The sequence below is a fragment of the Triticum dicoccoides genome, chromosome 3A, assembly GCF_002162155.2.
Source record: "Triticum dicoccoides isolate Atlit2015 ecotype Zavitan chromosome 3A, WEW_v2.0, whole genome shotgun sequence".
Classification (NCBI taxonomy): domain Eukaryota; kingdom Viridiplantae; phylum Streptophyta; class Magnoliopsida; order Poales; family Poaceae; genus Triticum; species Triticum dicoccoides.
Window position 1 is genome coordinate 274960965 of NC_041384.1, and position 20070 is coordinate 274981034.

At 44.0% G+C, this 20070-nt stretch overlaps 2 protein-coding genes across 2 annotated transcripts; one reads left to right on the top strand and one right to left on the bottom strand.

Moving 5' to 3' along the window:
- Nucleotides 1-946: 946 nt before the first annotated feature.
- On the bottom strand, nucleotides 947-7805 carry LOC119268064. Its single transcript, XM_037549558.1, has 4 exons — nucleotides 7592-7805; nucleotides 1996-2082; nucleotides 1816-1912; nucleotides 947-1727 (listed from the first exon to the last, which is right to left on the bottom strand). The coding sequence occupies exons 2-4, from the start codon at nucleotides 2074-2076 to the stop codon at nucleotides 1477-1479; spliced, it is 429 nt and encodes a 142-aa protein (XP_037405455.1). The 5' UTR covers nucleotides 2077-2082; nucleotides 7592-7805; the 3' UTR covers nucleotides 947-1476.
- A 7382-nt stretch (nucleotides 7806-15187) lies between these two features.
- On the top strand, nucleotides 15188-18712 carry LOC119268065 (GTP-binding protein SAR1A-like). The gene is made up of 3 exons (XM_037549559.1): nucleotides 15188-15551; nucleotides 15635-15766; nucleotides 18158-18712. The coding sequence occupies exons 1-3, from the start codon at nucleotides 15423-15425 to the stop codon at nucleotides 18476-18478; spliced, it is 582 nt and encodes a 193-aa protein (XP_037405456.1). The 5' UTR covers nucleotides 15188-15422; the 3' UTR covers nucleotides 18479-18712.
- Nucleotides 18713-20070: the final 1358 nt, after the last annotated feature.

Below are 20070 nucleotides of genomic sequence, written 5' to 3' on the forward strand. Positions count from 1 at the left end.
ATCCCTCCACACACCCAGCAAGAATACCTGATCAAAATCGAGATATATACAATTCAAAATAAGCAATCTTAATTGATTATGATGCCTTAAAATTAGGGAGCATAGTGATATAGAAAATGAGGCAAGATGGGTGTGACAAAACCTAAGTTTCTATTTCATGAAAACTAGATGATGCACCGCGTGTTGTTGCGGGAATCTTGCTAAAACAGAAGTGCAAATAATTGGTAGAAAAACATCTAAAACTAATGGAAAGAAAATGCAGTCTGGAAAATGAATACGAATCGTATAACTTTTTTATTATAGTTAAAAGAACGTCATCATTAAAAAGATGTGAAGGGTCAACTACATAGATATGGTGCAATTGCCCAAAAAATATTTGTCAATACAAAATCTAATGCAAAAACTAACTTGTGAATAATTAATACTAGAAGGAAAAGGCATGCTTTGCTGCGCCATTTGGATACCGGCTTTGAGTGCTCGTTAGTTTGGTGACGATACACTTCGTTTTTTAGCAGCTTATAATAAAATAAATAACAAAAATTAAATTTGTTTAAGGACATATTGTGCAACATGTGTGGTCGTTTGTGATAATGGGTATTTCTTGTTTGACAATGAGTGAGAGGTACACTTGAAAATAGGCTGCCGTAGCATGCTTGAGTATAAACTACCAATTAGGAAATTGGTACATATACCGAGGATTTTGTAGGGGTTTACAATCTAAACCGTGAACCACCACGGGCATTTCAGACAACATAGTTATCTCAAATGAACAACAACCAACAAAATCATTGTTTGATACCAACACTGGGTGTCATTCCCTTCTTTGGTTAATATGAAATCTGGTAACCTCTAGCAGTGGATGTACATTTTATAAACACTTACCAAGAAGCCCCCCGGTTGCAAAAGACTCATGTCACACTCCTTCATTTTTCCAGCTAAACATTTCTTCAAATCAACATTAATGTGGAACTGGTATTCTCAAAGTTTTACAAAACTGGAAAATAGGACATTTCATTTTACTATTTCATCTATTCGTCAGCAATTAGATCTAAAACTCAAGGTCCAGTAACATCACAAAATTAGTTGCACCACACTTTACAACATTTCATTTTAGTATTTCATCTATTCGTCAGCAATTAGATCTAAAACTCAGGGTCAAGTAACATCACAGAGTTAGTTGCACCACACTTTATATATCTACCTCGGACTCATCATCTTCGCCCGCGAAAGCGATGTAGACTACTTTGCCTTCCTCTTCCCTTGTTGTCCTTCTCGGTGGAACTATCTCAGCAAAACTGCTGGAGGGAGGAGCCTCGACATCTTTTTGTCCCTGTTGAAGCACTCACCACTCTGCAAAAACGAGCCGCTTTTCTTTTTGAAAGGAGAGGCCCTGATCCTCTGCGCCTTCTTCTCACTAGAAGGACACCGAGATTGTTGTCATTAGTAGGCTTGAATATTTCTTCCATCATTTCTGCCTCATGCCTTTGCTTTGAGCTGGTGCCCTCTTTTTGATGGCAGTCGTCTTCGGCTTTTCGGCAACAGGCTTTCTTCCTTTAGTTTTTTTCTTAACTTGCATGGAAGACCCCCATCCTCGCTCTCATGATGTGGCTCTGCTATCTCTTCATTGGAAATCTTAGCTAAGGATGACATGCCCTTCTTTGTTGCGCCTTTTTTGTTTGGTCCGTTCCTCCCTTTCTTTCCTTTTCGTTGTTTTCCTATTTCCCTGGCTGCACAAATGGTTACGCCATCAGCATAAACTTGTAAGAGATGGATGTTTTGTGTTCACACACACAACATAATGCCAACAGCCATTACCACTATGTTCTGGAGAGGAATCCCCAAGATTATAAGCAGCCAAGCGGCCTTTCGGATCAGCCACTTCTTCCTCTTCATCTTTCACCGGTGCACTTGCCTACGAAATTGTTAAATTGACCTGTCAAAGCAGCAAATAAACTATGACATAGGAGATAAGAAAAGGCTTGATCAAGGACCAACCTTCTTGGGTGGCTTCTTCTTCTTTTGTCCTGCAGGTTCCTTAATTTGTGGTACAAAATTGTCACCGTCGCTGCCAGCCATATTTGCCTTGAAAAGTTTGATTGTTTTATCAGTAAAGAGCAACGACCTTTCATAATAATTGTTTGGCATGGTCAAAGTCCCTACAAGCAGGATGATGTAGATAATTTTTCAAAATCCCAGTACTAAAATTCCCCCCAAAACGACTATCATGTATTAACTAATTCCGATTCTCACAATTATGGTACAACACATATATAGGAGAGTGAGACGAACAATGCTCCCATTTGAATCTATTTCATCCTAAAATTAGTACACATACTCCTCAGCATTGATTGATTCCCATTACTCATATATACATGAAAAGGTGGGAATCACATAGAAATTGCAGAGAAGGGCGACCGATCAAAACTGTAATTGATTATGTGCAAAAACATGATATAGATATCAATGCTTCCTCATCCCAATCTTTTATTCCAAACAAGCTAGAGTTCAACATATGTAGAATCAAGCTCCATATTATTTGACTGAACACATGCAACTAAATCGCCAATTCTCACAGGAGCACACCCTGCAGCATACTGAAACAAAGCATGAAAATATGAAGTGAGAACTTAGGTACATGTCAAGAATAGAGCATTACATGAATCAGTGCATGGTCAGGTCCTCACTTACTCTGGAGTGGCTGCCAGCAAAAGCACTAGAACGGAATTGCAATCTCTATCTCCAAGATCATAGCTATCCCCTGTCAAAATTGCAATAAAGCACAACAAATGACCAACCATCTCCATCCATTTCTCCACTCATGTTCGCAATATAGCTTGATAAATCCTCAATTATCTGATTGATGCCTGCACATGGCTCGTACGCAACTCAAAGTATTGGAGAATTATTGTTCAGTCTCCATGAGAAACTATCATTATTACAAAGTGATACTTTCTAGTATTTTAATAGGTAAGTTAACAATGAAATAAGTACCATAACAGATATGGTGCAGAAAAGGCTAACTTGATTCATGAGCACTTATTGCACATCTGGGAAGGTGTTTCGCTTACAAAATATACCCAAAATTTTCAACTATGCACTAGAAGGAAGAAAAAAATAAGGTGAGGGAAAACTAAACCTCACAAAAGACATGAATTAAAATTGGGAAGAAGTGCTTAAGATACTCGCATTTAGTGCTTATGAATCGCATGAGGATCCCCTCAGCGCAGACGCTACAATAAGCAAACACACAAGAACAAAAGTTTTTTTAAGTGCAAGGTAGTGATCACTACCTTGTATTAAAAAAGGTCGTGAAGGCCAACCATGGTCCGGGCGCACACGAGAATCAACAAGCAAAAGCTTGCAGAAACAAAAACGAAATGAAGGGAAAAAACAACAAAAGAGAGTACATGAGCGTAAATAGTTTACGTGCCAGAAAATATATGTGCCCAAGATAGGAGAGAAATCTTGTGTGATTCCTTCATTGCCATGTTAGCCCAGAGCTTCAAATCCTCGCTGATGCATTGTGAAATCAAATGTGGTGGCAATTCTTTGTTATTAAACACTTCATTTCTGCATTGCCGGAGAGTAACTGTACAGGGTGAAGGAAATATGCCCTAGAGGCAATAATAAAGTTGTTACTTTATATTTCCTTATATCATGATAAATGTTTATTATTCATGCTAGAATTTTATTAACCGGAAACTTGATACATGTGTAGATACATAGACAAAACACATTGTCCCTAGTAAGCCTGTACTAGACTAGCTCGTTAATCAAAGATGGTTAAGTTTCCTAACCATAGACATGTGTTGTCATTTGATGAACGGGATCACATCATTAGGAGAATGATGTGATGGACAAGACCCATCCGTTAGCTTAGCATAATGATCGTTAAGTTTTATTGGTATTGTTTTCTTCATGACTTATACATATTCCTTTGACTATGAGATTATGCAACTCCGGAATACCGGAGGAATACCTTGTGTGCTATCAAACGTCACAACGTAACTGGATGATTATAAAGATGCTCCACAGGTATCTCTGAAGGTGTTTGTTGGGTTGGCATAGATCGAGACTAGGATTTGTCACTCCGAGTATCGCAGAGGTATCTCTGGGCCCTCTCGGTAATGCATATCATAATAAGCCTTGCAAGCAATGTGACTAATGAGTTAGTTGCGGGATGATGCATTACGGAATGACTAAAGAGACTTGTCAGTAACGAGATTGAACTAGGTATGAAGATACCGACGATCGAATCTCGGGCAAGTAACATACCGATGACAAAGGGAATGACGTATGTTGTCCTAGCGGTTTGACCGGTAAAGATCTTCGTAGAATATGCAGGAACCAATATGAGCATCCAGGTTCTGATGTTGGTTATTGATCAGAGATGTGTCTCGGTCATGTCTACATAGTTCTCGAACCCGTAGGGTCCACACGCTTAACGTTTCGATGACAATTTTGTATTATATGAGTTATGTGATTTGGTGACCGAATGTTGTTCGGAGTCCCATATGAGATCACAGACATGACGAGAAGTCTCGAAATGGTCGAGAGGTAAAGATTCATATATAGGATTATAGTATTCGAATACCGGAAGTGTTCTGGGGGTACCGGGTACGTATCGAGTCACCGGAAGGGGTTCCGGGCACACACACCCCCCCCGGCAAAGATATGGGCCTTATTGGGCCAAGGGCGAGACAGACCAGCCCCTAAGGGGCTAGTGCGCCCCCATATGGGCCGGCCTAAGTGGAGAAAGTAAAAGGGGAGGAGGAAATAAATAGAGGGAATAGGATCCCCCCTTCCTTTCCCCTCTCCCCTCTTTCCTTCCCTCCTTCGGAGATAAGGAAAAGGGGACGCCGAATTGGAGGAGGCCCCCAAGTAGGATTCCTCCTACTTGGGGCGCCCCATGGCTGTCCTCCTCCCCCTCCCACCTATATATATGTGGGGAGGGGCGCCTAGAACACATAACAAACATTGTTAGCCGTGTGCAGTGCCCCTCTCCATAGTTTACGCCTCCAGTCATATTCACGTAGTGCTTAGGCGAAGCTCTGTGCGGATCACTTCACCATCACCGTCACCATGCCATTGTGCTGACGAAACTCTCCCTCGACACTTTGCTGGATCAAGAGTTCGAGGGACGTCATCGAGCTGAACGTGTGCAGAACTCGGAGGTGTTGTACGTTCGGTACTTGATCGGTTGAATCGAGAAGACGTTCGACTACATCAATTGCATTAAACTAACTCTTTCGCTTTCGGTCTACGAGGGTACGTGGACACACTCTCCCCCTCTCGTTGCTATGCATCTCCTAGATAGATCTTGCGTGAGCGTAGGATTTTTTTTTGGAATTGCATGCTACATATACCAACACAGGGTTGTAAAAACAATCGGCCATAGACTATGTTGTATACATTGACGCACATCGTTTGCAAACTGAAGCATGTCTGAAGCTTGCCTGGCCATGGATTGTAGATTTAGGCACCTCCAGACGTATTCCACTACTTTACGACAAAACATAATATATTCAATGGACTCGATTGAGGGGAAAATTTTGCACCATTTTTTGGTGATATTCTCCTCTGTGTTAAGTCTGCTTTGAAATCTATAATACCTAAAGAGTTCATCCCCACTACCTTATTTCTCTAAACATGCTAGGTGTTCACATCAGCATCTAGCCACGTCATCAATTCTCCACCAAGCAATGCCTCTACATGCAACCGTGAGACATGCATCCTTTGGGCCGTCATAACTGCCATGCAAAAGAAATGGATTGCAGTCTTATTTATACTGCACAACGAAGCCCAATCATCTCATTACCAAATTATTCTGAAACAAAAGGAAGAGCAATCATCTCATTTAAGCCTGATCCATAAAATATCTAGCCCTGATCTGAAACAAAGGAAGCCCAACCGTCTAATGTTTTTTCCATGCCCTGCTTCCGTTTCCATCTTTCTCTTCTCAATAAAGAACGATCAATCTTTTAAAAGAGTCATGTGATGGCTTCCTTTTGGGTATGGGGGAATGAGTAGGTGGAGAGGCTGGCCGGCCAGCCAAGGACCCGGTCGTGGCATCGAGATTCATAAAAACTGCTTCATAGACCGTTTAGCATTCAATTGGCCACACCGGATAGGCTTGTCTCGGTGACACAATGGCAACAAAGTACTAGCATATCAGGATTCAGGACCCCTTGAATGGAATTCACATTGAAAAACTGCTGAAGGATTTCCGTGCTCTGATTGACAGTGTCATCATAAGGTATTATACAATAGACAAAGTTACCCACTGTCCTCTAGCCTCTGCCACTCTTCCTTCCTATCGTCATAGTGGTTTTCTCTATTACTTTGGATTGTTCTTAACCTACTTATTAATTAGATTTCAGTCAGATGTGTGTAGTTAGATTGGAGTGGGTACGTTAATTACTAGGTGCGCATGTTCATGCCCCATAGGTGTTCTTTTGCATTAGTGCTTTCCTCCCATTGATTTCGTTTGCCATGCTCTGTGTATCCTTCAAGTCAGTGGATCTTTTTTTATTCTTGATTCCTGCACATTCGGCTGCTGCACTTAAGTTCTTAATTTAGCTTTTCACTGATCTTTGTTGTTCGATAATCTAAAAGGAGAATTTCTCGAAGGCAGAAAAATTGTATGTGTCGCCATGGTTGAGGATAATGACGCATGCAAAATATTGTTGTACGATGAGTAACGGTTTCTACTTGCTTGCATAATGCAGTATTTTCATAACAATTAGTCTTCAAGGTCGGTGAAATTTTCAATTTATACGCATTATTGTCTCAACCAACCTGTTTAGCAAATTACACATATTTGCCTCAATTTTCAGAAAGGCAAGCTAGACAGGTTTTCATCGTGTTGTGTTCAAACATTCTAATATTTATTGGGACAATTATATTATTACATATTAATCGGATGTAACCCTGTCAACTTTTAATTGGATAATGTGATTTTTAGGATAAACATGTGAGGAGTTTAGGTGCAAACAATAAAGATGGTGAATGATCCATACAATTTTTAATGACCAATTGTCAATTTTTTTACTTTGCTTTGCTCTATTTGCATCTCTTTATTGGTATTTTGGAACAAATGTTCTGCAACAACACACGGGGGATTAGCTAGTTCATTTAATAGGAACACTCGATGCTCTAGAGGAATTATCGAAAGCCATATGAACTTGGCCACAAGAGAGGTCACACCTCTAAATGTGAAAAGACTGTAGAAGTAGCGGACGTTAGCAGCAGTAGAAAAAATCCCGCCCGTTCTTGTGTTCATCTCTATATTGGCGTTTAGGCTCTTTATTAGGAGATTACCAATAGCTAAGCCAATTGATGAGCATCCATTGTGGATAGAACCAGCCATAGCTTAATAGACCATGAGTTGTCTGAAAACTGGGATTGAACAGAGCACTACTTATCCATGGCAAAGGTGAAAAAAACTGGAAATCTATCCATTAGTCTTTGCTCCATGCACCAAGCGTCCATCCAGAAGGAAATATTTTACCCACTTCCCAATTTCCACCTTGTAGCGTTCATGACTATAGGTATTATTGACTTGAAAGTGCCAAGAAAGAACAAAACCCACTTGCCTGGTTCCACCATCGGCCTGGATCGAGGTGGAGGAGGTGGATGGCGAGGCGAAGGAGGTTGGGGCTGGGTAGGGGTGTTGCGCCGGAGCCCGGAGAGGAGAATAGCTAGCGAGAAGGTCGCGGTGCGGCGCCGACGGAAGGAGATGGTGGGGCGCCTGCGGGAGGAGCGCGGTGCCCAGCAGCCCACGTTGGTGACGTCCATGGCTCCGCCTCCGCTCCTATCACCCAAATCGAGGGAGGAAAGATGCGGTCGAGCTGCACATCGATGGTTGTTTGGCAGAGAGATCCAGGGTGAGGTCGCGAGGAGAGGACGACGGGGTGCAAGCTGCGCGATAAGATGTTCCCCACCGACAACCCAGCCCACACCCCTAGCCACAAGAGGACCCACCCCTCGGGACGACCAAGTCAAAATAGACGATCAAAATTTGACTCCTCAATCGATTCTCGGGAGTTCCCACCCCTAGGGAGCTTAGTGATTTAGTAGATGCATGAATTTTTGACTTGCTAGCGATGCATGCATAGAGTAGTGCAAAAAAAATTATGACTTGCATGCATGACTTACTTATGTGACATGGTTGCATAGCTAGAAAAAAGGTAGTGGGTTATAGCTATTTACGAACGATGATGTGCCAGTGATGCATGCATAGAATAATGCAAAAAATATATAATTTATGACTTGCTTATGTGACATGGTTGCATGGCTAGAAAAAGATAATGGGTTATAACTATTTTTAGGAACAATTATGTGCCAGCGATGCATGCATAGAATAATGCAAAAAAAAATTATGACTTGCATGCATAACTTGGTTATCTGGCATAGTTAGAAAAAATAGATAGTGGGTTCTAATTATTTAGAAATGATGTGCTACCGATGCATGCATACAGTAGGTGAAAAGAAATTATAATTTATGAGTTGCACGTATATAATGTTGGATTATGGATGGGCTTAGGCCCATATAAGACATTAATCCCTGGTTAATCTTAAGGCCCATGTATGAGATGGCAGGTGGTGGGAAGTTTAGTCCCACCTTGCTAGTTGAAGAGAGTTGAGACCCCTTTTATAAGGGCTGCTCTACCACTTATCATTGGGAGCTTGGGAAGAGGAGTGGTATACGCGCTCTCTTCCTCCTCCTCCTCCGCCCGCTGCGGGTTGCGGGTTGCGGGAATGAGCCGAGCCGAAGCTTATTTTTGCCGCTCAAGGATGAATTAATTAATCAAGTATTAATTAACGAGTCATTGTGGGCTGACTTGCGTTGCCAAGACTCACTCTGTGCTGCCTCCGGCGATCCCATCCCGACGACCGCGTGCACGACTAGTCGGGAGAGCACGTGCCTCCGGAACCCTGTCGTTCGAGATCCTGCCCGGGAGAACGGCAATAAGGTTTTTGTAGAGCGTCTCGACGCGACTGCTCCCGATCCGTCCCCAACTCCGTTCGCCTCTACTTCCACTACTTCCTCTGCATCGACACCATGGCCGACGCCGCCGTCACTAAGAAGAAGGCCACGGACGACGCCGAGGCTGCTGCTGCCGCCGCCGTGTTGGCCTGGCCAAACAATCCAAAAACCTTATTTTAGGCACTTTTCGATTCAAGGCTTTGTTGCTACTCTGAAACCGGAAAAGTTTACCGGGACGCATTTTAAACGTTGGCAGACTAGGACCACCTTGTGGCTCACAGCGATGAACGTGTTCTGGGTTGGTGCTGTCCCTCACAGAAACGATTGCTCTCGAACAGGAGAAGGCGTTTAGGGAGGCAACCACAATCTTTCTAGGAGCAATTCTGAGTGTCATTGGAGACAAGTTGGTTGACGCCTATATTCATATGGGAGTTGCCAAAAACTTGTGGGATGCGCTCGAAGTCAAATTCGGCGCAACTGATGTTGGCAGTGAGCTGTATGCCATGGAGCAATTCCATAATTACAGGATGGTTGATAACCGTTCTGTATTGGACCAGGCTCATGAGATACAGTGCATTGCTAAGGAGATGGAGCTCCTGAAGTGTGAGTTACCAGACAAGTTTGTCGCGGGTTGCATTATTGCAAAACTCCCTCCTAGTTGGAGGAACTTTGCTACTTCTCTCAAGCACTTGAGACGTGAATTCTCTGTTCAGGATGTCATTGGTCATCTCAGTGTTGAGCAGAACTCGAGAGCAAAAGACTCACACGTGAAAGGGGCAGAGGGTTCTTCTAGCGCCAATGTGGTGCAGAAGAACTTCCACAAGTTCAAGAGAAAGAACTCTGTCCAGCAGAATACTACCTTTAAGAAGAAGGGTAAGAAGAAAGACAAAAGGAGAGATGGCTGCTTTACTTGTGGTTCAGATGAACATTGGGCAAACAAGTGCCCAAACAAGTACAAGAAGCCATCACAGGACTCCAAGTCTGTGAATGTCACTCTGAGCAACAATGATGCGGCATCTGGGTATGATAATCCGTTTACCATACTTTCAGTTTGTCAGTCCACCGATTGGTGGGTTGACACTGGGGCCAATATTCATGTGTGTGCTGATGTGTCTTTGTTTTCTTCCTACCAGGTCGCACGAGATTGTTCCGTCCTGATGGGGAATGGCTCGCATGCTTCTGTTCATGGTGTTGGCACGGTAGATCTGAAGTTTACTTCAGGAAAGATCGTGCAACTGAAGAACGTGCAGCATGTCCCCGCCATAAAGAAGAATCTCGTTAGTGGCTCCCTTCTATGTAAAGAAGGGTTTAAGTTAGTATTTGAGTCTAACAAAGCAGTCGTATCTCGGTATGGACTATTTGTTGGAAAAGGATATGATTGTGGTGGTTTGTTCCGCCTTTCCCTAGAGGATTTCTGTAATAAAGTCGTGAACCAAATTCATTCTAATGTGAACGAATCTGAGGTTTGACATTCACGTCTTTGTCACATAAATTTCGTTTGTATGACGCGGCTAGCTAAGATGGATTTAATCCCGAGTTTCACTTTAGCCAAAGGCTCTAAGTGCCATGCGTGTGTGCAAGCTAAGCAACCTCGTAAGCCTCATAAGCCTGCGAAGGAGAGACACCTAGCACCTCTAGAGCTCATACATTCAGATCTCCGTGAGATGAATGGTGTGTTGACTAAAGGTGGAAAGAAATACTTCATGACTCTGATTGATGATTCCACTAGATTCTGCTATGTGTATTTGTTAAATACTAAGGATGAGGCTCTACACTACTTTAAAGTCTATAAGGCTGAAGTTGATAACCAACTTGAGAAGAAAATAAAACGAGTCCGGTCTGATCATGGTGGAGAGTACTTTCCTAATGAGTTTGATTTATTCTGTGCGGAACATGATATTATTCATGAGAGGACGCCTCCCTACTCACCCCAGTCAAACGGGGTTGCCGAACGGAAAAACCGTACTCTAACTGATTTGGTTAATGCCATGTTAGATACATCGGGTTTATTCAAGGCATGGTGGGGGGAGGCTGTATTGACATCTTGTCATGTCCTGAATAAAGTTCCCACAAAGGATAATGAGACTACTCCCTATGAGCAATGGAAAAATAAAAGAACCACACTCTCTTACTTACGCATTTGGGTCTGTTTGGCGAAAGTCAACGTGCCGATAATCAAAAAGCGCAAGTTGGGGCCAAAGACCGTGGACTGTGTTTTTCTTGGCTATGCCAAGCATAGCGTTGGGTATAGATTTCTAGTGGTGAAATCTGAGGTACCTGACCAGAAGGTCGGTACAATTGTAGAGTCTAGGGATGCTACATTCTTTGAGGATATTTTCCCCATGAGAGATATGTAAAGCAATTCTAGACTGGAATCTGATGAGACTCCTGAACCTGCTATTCTGATGGAATATAATGAACATAAAAGTGATAAGATTTCCACGGAGGATGACGAGGAAGCTCTTGTTAGGAGCAAGAGACAGAGGACTGCAAAGTCCTTTGGTGATGATTTCCTCGTGTACCTCGTGGATGATGATACTCCCAGCTCCATTTCAGAAGCGTATGCATCTCTGGATGCTGACTACTGGAAGGATGCGGTCCGTAGTGAGATGGATTCCATTTGGGCTAACGGGACATGGGAGATCATTGATCGTCCTTATGGTTGTCGACCATTAGGATGTAAGTGGGTGTTCAAAAGGAAGCTTAGGCCCGATGGTACTGTTGAGAAGTACAAGGCTAGCCTTGTGGCCAAGGGTTATACCCAGAAAGAAGAAGAGGTTTCTTTGACACTTATTCACCTATGACTAGACTGACAACCATTCGAGTGTTACTCACTTTGGCTGCCTCGCATGGTCTTCTCGTTCATCAGATGGACGTTAAGACGACTTTCCTTAATGGAGAGCTAGACGAGGAAATTTACATGCAACAGCCGGATGGCTTTGTAGTAAATGGTCAAGAAATAAAGGCGTGTAAGCTAGTGAAATCTTTGTATGGCCTGAAACAAGCGCCTAAGCAATGGTATGAGAAGTTCAACACTACTCTGACATCTGCTGGCTTTGTTGTGAACGAAGCTGACAAATGTGTATACTATCGCTATGGTGGGGGCGAAGGAGTTATACTGTGTCTGTATGTCGATGACATACTGATATTTGGGACCCACCTCAAGGTCATTGAGGAGGTCAAGTCCTTTCTATCTCACAACTTTGAGATGAAGGACCTGGGTGTGGTTGATGCTATTCTGAACATGAAGCTACTAAGAAATTCTGATGGTGGAATTACACTGTTGCAATCCCACTACGTTGAGAAGATTTTGAGCCATTTTGGATATTTGAACTGCAAACCTTCTGCAACACCATATGATCCTAGCGTGCGGATTCAAAAGTTCGAAGGCACGGCTGTAGATCAATTGAGATATTCTCAAGTGGTTGGTTCACTGATGTACCTAGCATGTGCTACTCATCCTGACATCTCATTTGTTGTGTGCAAACTGAGCCGGTTTGTTTCCAATCTGGGAGATGTGCATTGGCATGCTGTTGAGCGAGTGATGCGTTACTTGCAAGGTACTGCGAACTATGGATTTCACTATTCTGGGTACCCGACGGTACTTGAGGGATATAGTGACTCGAATTGGATATCTGATGCTGATGAGATGAAAGCCACAAGTGGACATGTCTTCACACTTGGTGGTGGCGTTGTTTCCTGGAAGTCTTGCAAGCAGACGATCTTAACCAGATCGACTATGGAAGCAGAACTCACAACATTGGACACATCATGCGTCGAAGCAGAATGGCTTCGAGAGCTTTTGATGGATTTGCCGGTGGTTGATAAACCAGTGCCGGCTGTCCTTATGGACTGTGACAATCAAACAGTGATTGTCAAGGCTAAGAGTTCAAAGGACAACATGAAATCCACAAAGCACATAAGAAGAAGATTGAAATCTGTCAAAAAATCAAGAAACTCCGGAGTAATAGCGTTGGATTATATCCAGACGGCTAAGAATCTGGCAGACCCTTTTACGAAAGGGCTATCACGGATTGTGATAGAAAATACATCGAGAAAGATGGGTATGAGACCCACGTAAGTTGCCGTGGGGTAACCCAACCTATGTGATCGGAGATCCCGTGAATTAGGATCTGGGAAAACAATCCAGCGGTCAACTGAGGAGAGTATCCTTAATAAACCCACTCCGTTGGAGATGCAGTAATACTCTCAATTCTGTAAGGCAGGCTGACTTTTGTCTTAATGTGTTCCAAAGCTTATGTAAGCAAGATGCTAACCGACAGAGCATTCTTTGGAGGAACACACCTATGTGAGCCCGACTGCTGGTCACAATCTATGAGAATGGATAATCTCTAGTAAGCTCATGAGAAGGTATGAAGTATGACTAATAAGCTCCACCCGTGGGGTTTAGCCTACGACAACCATGTATCAGCTGACAATAGGCAAAACTTCTGCACGCCAAACTGACAATTCAATGCATAGTCCATTGTTCAGTTGTGAAGAAGTCTAATCCTGTTGCTCTAGGTGAAAGTTCAACTTAACAGTCTTCACTGAAAATTCTGGTATGTCAAACATTGTTTGGAACAGTTGACAAATTTATGTGCCTCGAGATCTGGTGGGGGATTGTTGGATTATGGATGGGCTTAGGCCCATATAAGACACTAATCCCTGGTTAATCTTGAGGCCCATGCATGAGATGGCAGGTGGTGGGAAGTTTAGTCCCACCTTGCTAGTTGAAGAGAGTTGAGACCCCTTTATAAGGGCTGCTCTACCACTTGCCATTGTGAGCTTGGGAAGAGGAGTGGTACACGCGCGCTCCTCCTCCTCCGCCGCCCGCCTCGTCACGACGCGCGCGCGCCGTGGGTTGCGGGAATGAGCCGAGCCGAAGCTTATTTTTGCCGCTCAGGAACGAATTAATTAATCAAGGATTAATTAACGAGTCGCTAACATGTGGGCCACTGTCCAAGATGTTGGGCTGTGGGCTGACTTGCATTGCCGGGATTCGTCGACTCCCTTGTCGGGGGTGCGACCCTTGCCGGGACCCGCGTTGTCAGGATTCGTTGACTCCCTTGCCGAGAGTGTGACCCTTGCCGGGAACAACGACTCCCTTGCCGGGAGTGGGTCGACTCGGTCGTGGGCCTCGGCAAGGCCCACGACTTTCTCCCTTACGGACTATATAAGAAGGCTGTGGCCAGTGAAGTAACCTAGTTCGGTTCACTCACTCCCTCTCGCGTGACCTAGCCGTCATCTACTGTTCCTCACTCCGTGTTGCCTCCGGCGATCCCATCCCGATGACCGCGTGCACGGCTGGTCGGGAGAGCAGGTGCCTCCGGAACCCTGTCGTTCGAGATCCTGCCCGGAAAAACGGCAATAAGGTTTTTGGGGAGCGTCTCGACGTGACTGCTCCTGATCCGTCCCCAACTCCGTTCGCCTCTGCTTCCACTACTTCCTCTGCATCGACACCATGGCCGCCGCCGCCGCCGCTAAGAAGAAGGCCACGGACAACGCCGAGGCTGCTGCTGCCGCCGCCGCGTTGGCCTAGCCAACCGGAGGGTATGATCTGTTCATCCCTCGTTTACTCGTACTTATGCTAACCGTATATGTGATGCTCATAGAAGGTTCGATTCTATGTTCTATACGTGCTAGTATGCTTAGTTATTGCTATGAGATGGATACCTTTTATGCCATGTTTACTGTTTACTCGTGGATAAGTCTAATCGGAAAAGTGCTAATATTTTCAACATATAACTTGCTTATATGACATGAGCCAGTTCTTTTGGGCTCATATTCAGTTGTGGAAATAAGTTGTCCCTTATCTAGTTTATTCTATTAGTTAATCTTAACTAGTAGGCTTTTTATAAATAGTAGTAAAATTTTATATTAGACTTGTAGAATAAGCTGAGGAGGCGCCAACTTATTTTCACACCCGACCATAAACTCTGAAAGAACTGACCCATGATTGCACGGTAAAGAAAAAAAAAGTGGCTTGTATCTATTTAGGAATAAACATCTAGAGATCCTCAAAGAATTGAAGAATCAAAGAATAGATAGGGATATTTTTTTCCCTCAAAAGAAAAAAGATAGCGGAAATGGGACGACGAATTCGCAGAGAAATCGATTGGAAGGAATTAGGAGAAAGCCGGCCCCACGTGCAGTACGCATGGCGCCCACCATACCTCGCCTCGCCCCTTGAATTCTCACGCCGAGGCCGAGCAGTTAATGTCTTAATCAACCCCAGCCAAGCAAAGAATAGGTAGGCAGCAAGAGAGAGAGATTCAGATCCATCCTCGCCTCCCTCGGTCCGTCCCCGGTTTGTTCTCCCACCAGCCCCAGATCCATCCGGCGATCTCTGTCGCCGCCATCGCCAGGATAGACCCCAGAAAACCCAGCCCAGTGGAAGGGGTGTGCGAGTAGGAGAAGGCCAGCAGATAGGATGTTCCTGTGGGACTGGTTCTACGGGGTGCTGGCCTCCCTCGGTCTGTGGCAGAAGGAGGCCAAGATCCTCTTCCTCGGCCTAGACAACGCCGGCAAGACCACTCTCCTCCACATGCTCAAGGACGAGGTACGTACACGGGATCTCACTCCCTGGATCTGATCCGATCTGGTAGATCTGACCCGTGCTTCTGTGTGTTTCAATTGACGCAGCGGCTGGTGCAGCACCAGCCGACGCAGCACCCCACGTCCGAGGAGCTCAGCATCGGCAAGATCAAGTTCAAAGCCTTCGACCTCGGCGGTCACCAGATCGCTCGACGGGTCTGGAAGGACTACTACGCAAAGGTTAGCGTCAATCTTTTCTAATATCTGTATTAGGCTGCCTTTGCTGAATAGTCAGATCTATCTGAGAGATGATTCCTTCTCGTCATTTCTATCCTCTGCCTTTAATTGTTGAAAAGAGCGACGGTTGTTACTTTAATGTTGTCCTTTGTAATAGTACTCAAGGAACACTGAATTGCCAACCTTTCTAAGTAGTTCTGCATGTAACAAGTTTGAACTCTAAAGGTTGGTGCACATATCTGTGCTAAGAAAAACCCAATAGATTTCATGTATGTATGCTAGAGAGAGGAGCGTTTTGGTGCCCAGGCTCAGATGCACATGGTATCCTGTCCGTTGCATCTGCTCTTGGGATTCGGGAAATGATATCTGAGGTCACAGGAATGTTGCATGGAGAAGTCCTGTATACCTGTGTGAACAGGTGCATACGGTGGACCTATTGCGTAGCCTGGGCGGCTGTTTAGAGTTTAGATGAATGGATTCTGGTACATGGAGCAGAAACATGTTGATCCATCTTAGCCATGTTGGTGGGTGTTGACTCTAGTGGCATAAACATCTTGGAAGACAAAAAAGCACACGAGTGGTTGAACACGATGAAAAGCAGAATGCGACTACACTGAACAAATTATGAATCTGAAGAGAATCAAGTAACAAATGTGTACAGATGCTTATGTCATGTCGGATGCACTGGTAGAATCCTTTTTCCCTCGTTGTTGTCCACGTCGTGAAGAAGGATCACGTCAAGGCCCACACCAACAGCGAGGTCTATCTGGTTCCATCACACCTTTACTGCCAAGGAGAGTAAGAGTCGCCGCAGCATCGGTGGTGGCCGGCGATGGTGACACGATGACCTCCAGATCCATGACACAGGGGAAGGGGGGAAACTGAGGACATCGTGGGACCAGCGTGTTGGGCCTCATGGTTGCCGAGGGGCTTCTTCCTACGTTCTGTAGTCACCACCTGAGCACCGGCCACCATGGATCTCACTTCTTTCAGCGAGGTTGGTCTGGATCTGTTCGTAGAAGAGGAGAGAAGGCCGGTGCAGCCCTAGAGGACGAGGATCCAGAGGCTGACATGGAAGGCGATGTGGATGTGGGGAATGAAGCGAGATCGGTGGAATAGCCTGGATCAGAAATGCTATGTGAGAATGGGATGGATGGTCAGGTGGCTGTTTGTACCGGGTGCTGTGTGTGTGTGTGTTGTGGGGGCGTGCGTCTGTACCGGGTGCTGTTGTTTGGTGCTTTATATATAAAGTGGGGCGAAAGCCATTTTCGGTAGGTGGCTGTTTGGGCTATCAATAGTGCGTTATTGCACGACACGACTCAGGACGTTAGGTTCTCTTGGTAGAATGCACCAGATGTCTCATAACGATACCTACCAGATATAAATGCTGGGCCAATTTTATTTGCAGTGACCATATGGAAGAGATACAGCCAATTATGAAACACGCATCGCCAATCTCGATAAGACTTGAAGGCCTTGATTTTGAGAGCATCTGAGCCTGGACTCAGAAACGAATTTTCGTATGTTGAGGTTTTATTACTGTTGAGTTATTCTCGTGTTCCATGTGCAATATTCTTCTCTTTGTGTGTTCCATTTGCATTTGCATTTGCCTTCTCACGACACTTCTGCTACTTAGTTTAAAGACTGCCTTGCTAAAATCCTATGTGCACTTGGTGGTATGTAACAGAATTATCTATGCTTTCCGTAATCAATTTTTTGTGCCCCATTCGAGAAGTGAGAAATCTACAGAAATCATCTATGAATTATAGTTGCAGTTTTCTGCAAAGTTCATGTGGTACTCCTGCATTTTGACCATGCCCCCGGTAGTGCATCCTAGGATTTTCACCAGGCAGTATTAAGTCATCATACAACACATAAACCTGTGTGGAGTTGGTACTTTTCTACAATGCAACAGTTTGTTACTCCCTCCGTTCCAAATTACTCGTCGCAGAAATGGATTTATCTAGAACTAAAATACATCTAGATACATCCATACCTGCGACAAGTAATTCGGAACGGAGGGAGTAGCTGTCATAGTGGTATGTTGATTATTTGGTTATCACAATTTGCTGTATGTGTGGTTTAAGTTCCCAAGTTCCTTACTTTAATATGAGGGTCAGCTGCTCTTATTATTGGATAGTGAACTCGATTATTTATCGGCCTATCCTTTAGTTTTGTCACCCTATGTCATTCCGCTTAAATTGTAGCAAGGCATTATTCGGTGTGGACATTTATGGTAAATTTGCTGTTTCCATCTGCTGCTCTGTGCCAACTTATTTGGATACTCATGCATAGTTGGATATGCATATTCTTTTTACCAAATAGCCCCGTCATTATTCATGCGCTGAGTGAAGACACTTCATATTCCCGCTAACTTTGTTTTTGTCCCAACAGGTTGATGCTGTAGTATACTTGGTAGATGCATATGACAAGGAGCGGTTTACTGAATCGAAAAAGGAGCTTGATGCTCTCCTTTCTGATGATTCCTTGGCAAATGTCCCATTTCTCATCCTTGGCAATAAGATTGACATTCCATATGCAGCATCTGAAGAAGAGCTGCGGTATCACCTAGGCCTTAGCAACTTCACAACTGGGAAGGGCAAGGTGAATCTTGTTGACTCCAATGTACGGCCTCTTGAGGTGTTCATGTGCAGCGTTGTCCGCAAGATGGGCTATGGCGATGGGTTTAAGTGGGTCTCCCAGTACATCAAGTAGGGCTCACAGACGTCAAATTTTCTTGTCATCGGTTGGTTGTTTGTCACGACAGCAAATGATATCATGATGGTATCAGAGAAACAATCTTAACATTGGGCGCCGTGCTGAATCTTCAAACCATTTGTTATTTCGAGCTGCTAAGATTATTTTGCTTTTCCATAGGACTTTACCAAGGACTTTGATTATGAATTATAAGGTTATTTCTTAAATGATGTTTATGGCTTGTTTGCTTTCTGACACCTCTGCAATTAAACATTCGGCTCATTTTTTAATGCCATTAGAGTTAAGAGTACTGTTCGTAGACACTTTTTGCCAGACTGGTTCATAGCAAACCATTTTGCTTGCCACAAGTTGTCTAGGGATATGTTAGAGATTATAATTCTTAAGCGCTAGATTAACCAAGATTGAAGTGGAATACTGTGAATTGACAACCAAAATGCCACTGCTAAGTGGTCGTAATGGTTCACCTAGGCTATTACTTTCTCGACGCAGTGCTAGCTCCTCTCTCTGCTGGATCATGACCACCCTTTTATCGGGAACGGATCCTCTAACATCAAGAAGGAATGACACGTAGCTACAGTGCAATTCTAGTGCAAAACGACAAAGTGATGTTATGGACACTGTAGCAAAGACGCTGCACAATTACTGTTCATAGAAAATAAAATCTGAAATTAATTTTATTGCACCATAATTTTGTTTGTATGTAATTTTTTAAATGTATACAATAGATTTGTAGTTTACAAATTAATTTAAGTCATTTTAAGCTTAATCATATGGATGTGAAGAAGGGATGTCAGGATACTGTAGCTTCCGTGACATTCCTTCATGATGTTAGAGAATCTAGTTCCCCTTTTATCGGCTGTCCATTGCCATCGCGGGTTCGAAGCAATTGTTGCCGGTGTCCCAGGTTCAAAGCAATTGTTGTCGGCGTCCCAGGTCCGGAGTATGCCCGCTTCATTCTCGTCACTGTTGCCCCGAGTCCCACCGCATCACATTGCTTGGATGAGACTACTCGTTGCCAATCCGGACGAGTATCCCGTCGGCACCTAACCCATTTTTTCCCGGCAAACTTTTGATTTATTTTATCTAACCCATTTTTTCCTGCGGAACTTTTGATTTATTTCATCAATAATCATGACACTACAACGAACATTAGAAATAATAAAATTGTATCTAGATCTATAAAATTGCATCTAGATCCGTGAACCACCCAATGATGACTATAAGCACTGAAACGAGCCGAAGGTGCTGCCGTCATCACCTCTCCCTCATGTAGCCGGGCAAAACTTGTCTAATAGACAACTGGAAAGTCGTCGTGTTAAGACCCCATAAGACCAGCGCACCAGAACAACATGAAGACACACTGATGTAGACGAACGAAGACCGAATCCGAGCGAATCCACCAAGACAACCACTGACCCAATCCCGCGAGATCCGTCGGAGACACCTCCACACGCCCTCCGACGATACTAGACACATCACTCAGACGGGGGCTAAGAGTGGAGAACCTTATTTCATCTTCAGGGAGCCGCCGCCGTCTCGCCTTTCTAAACATGACAAACCCTAGCAAAACTCAAAGAAACATATAAAAA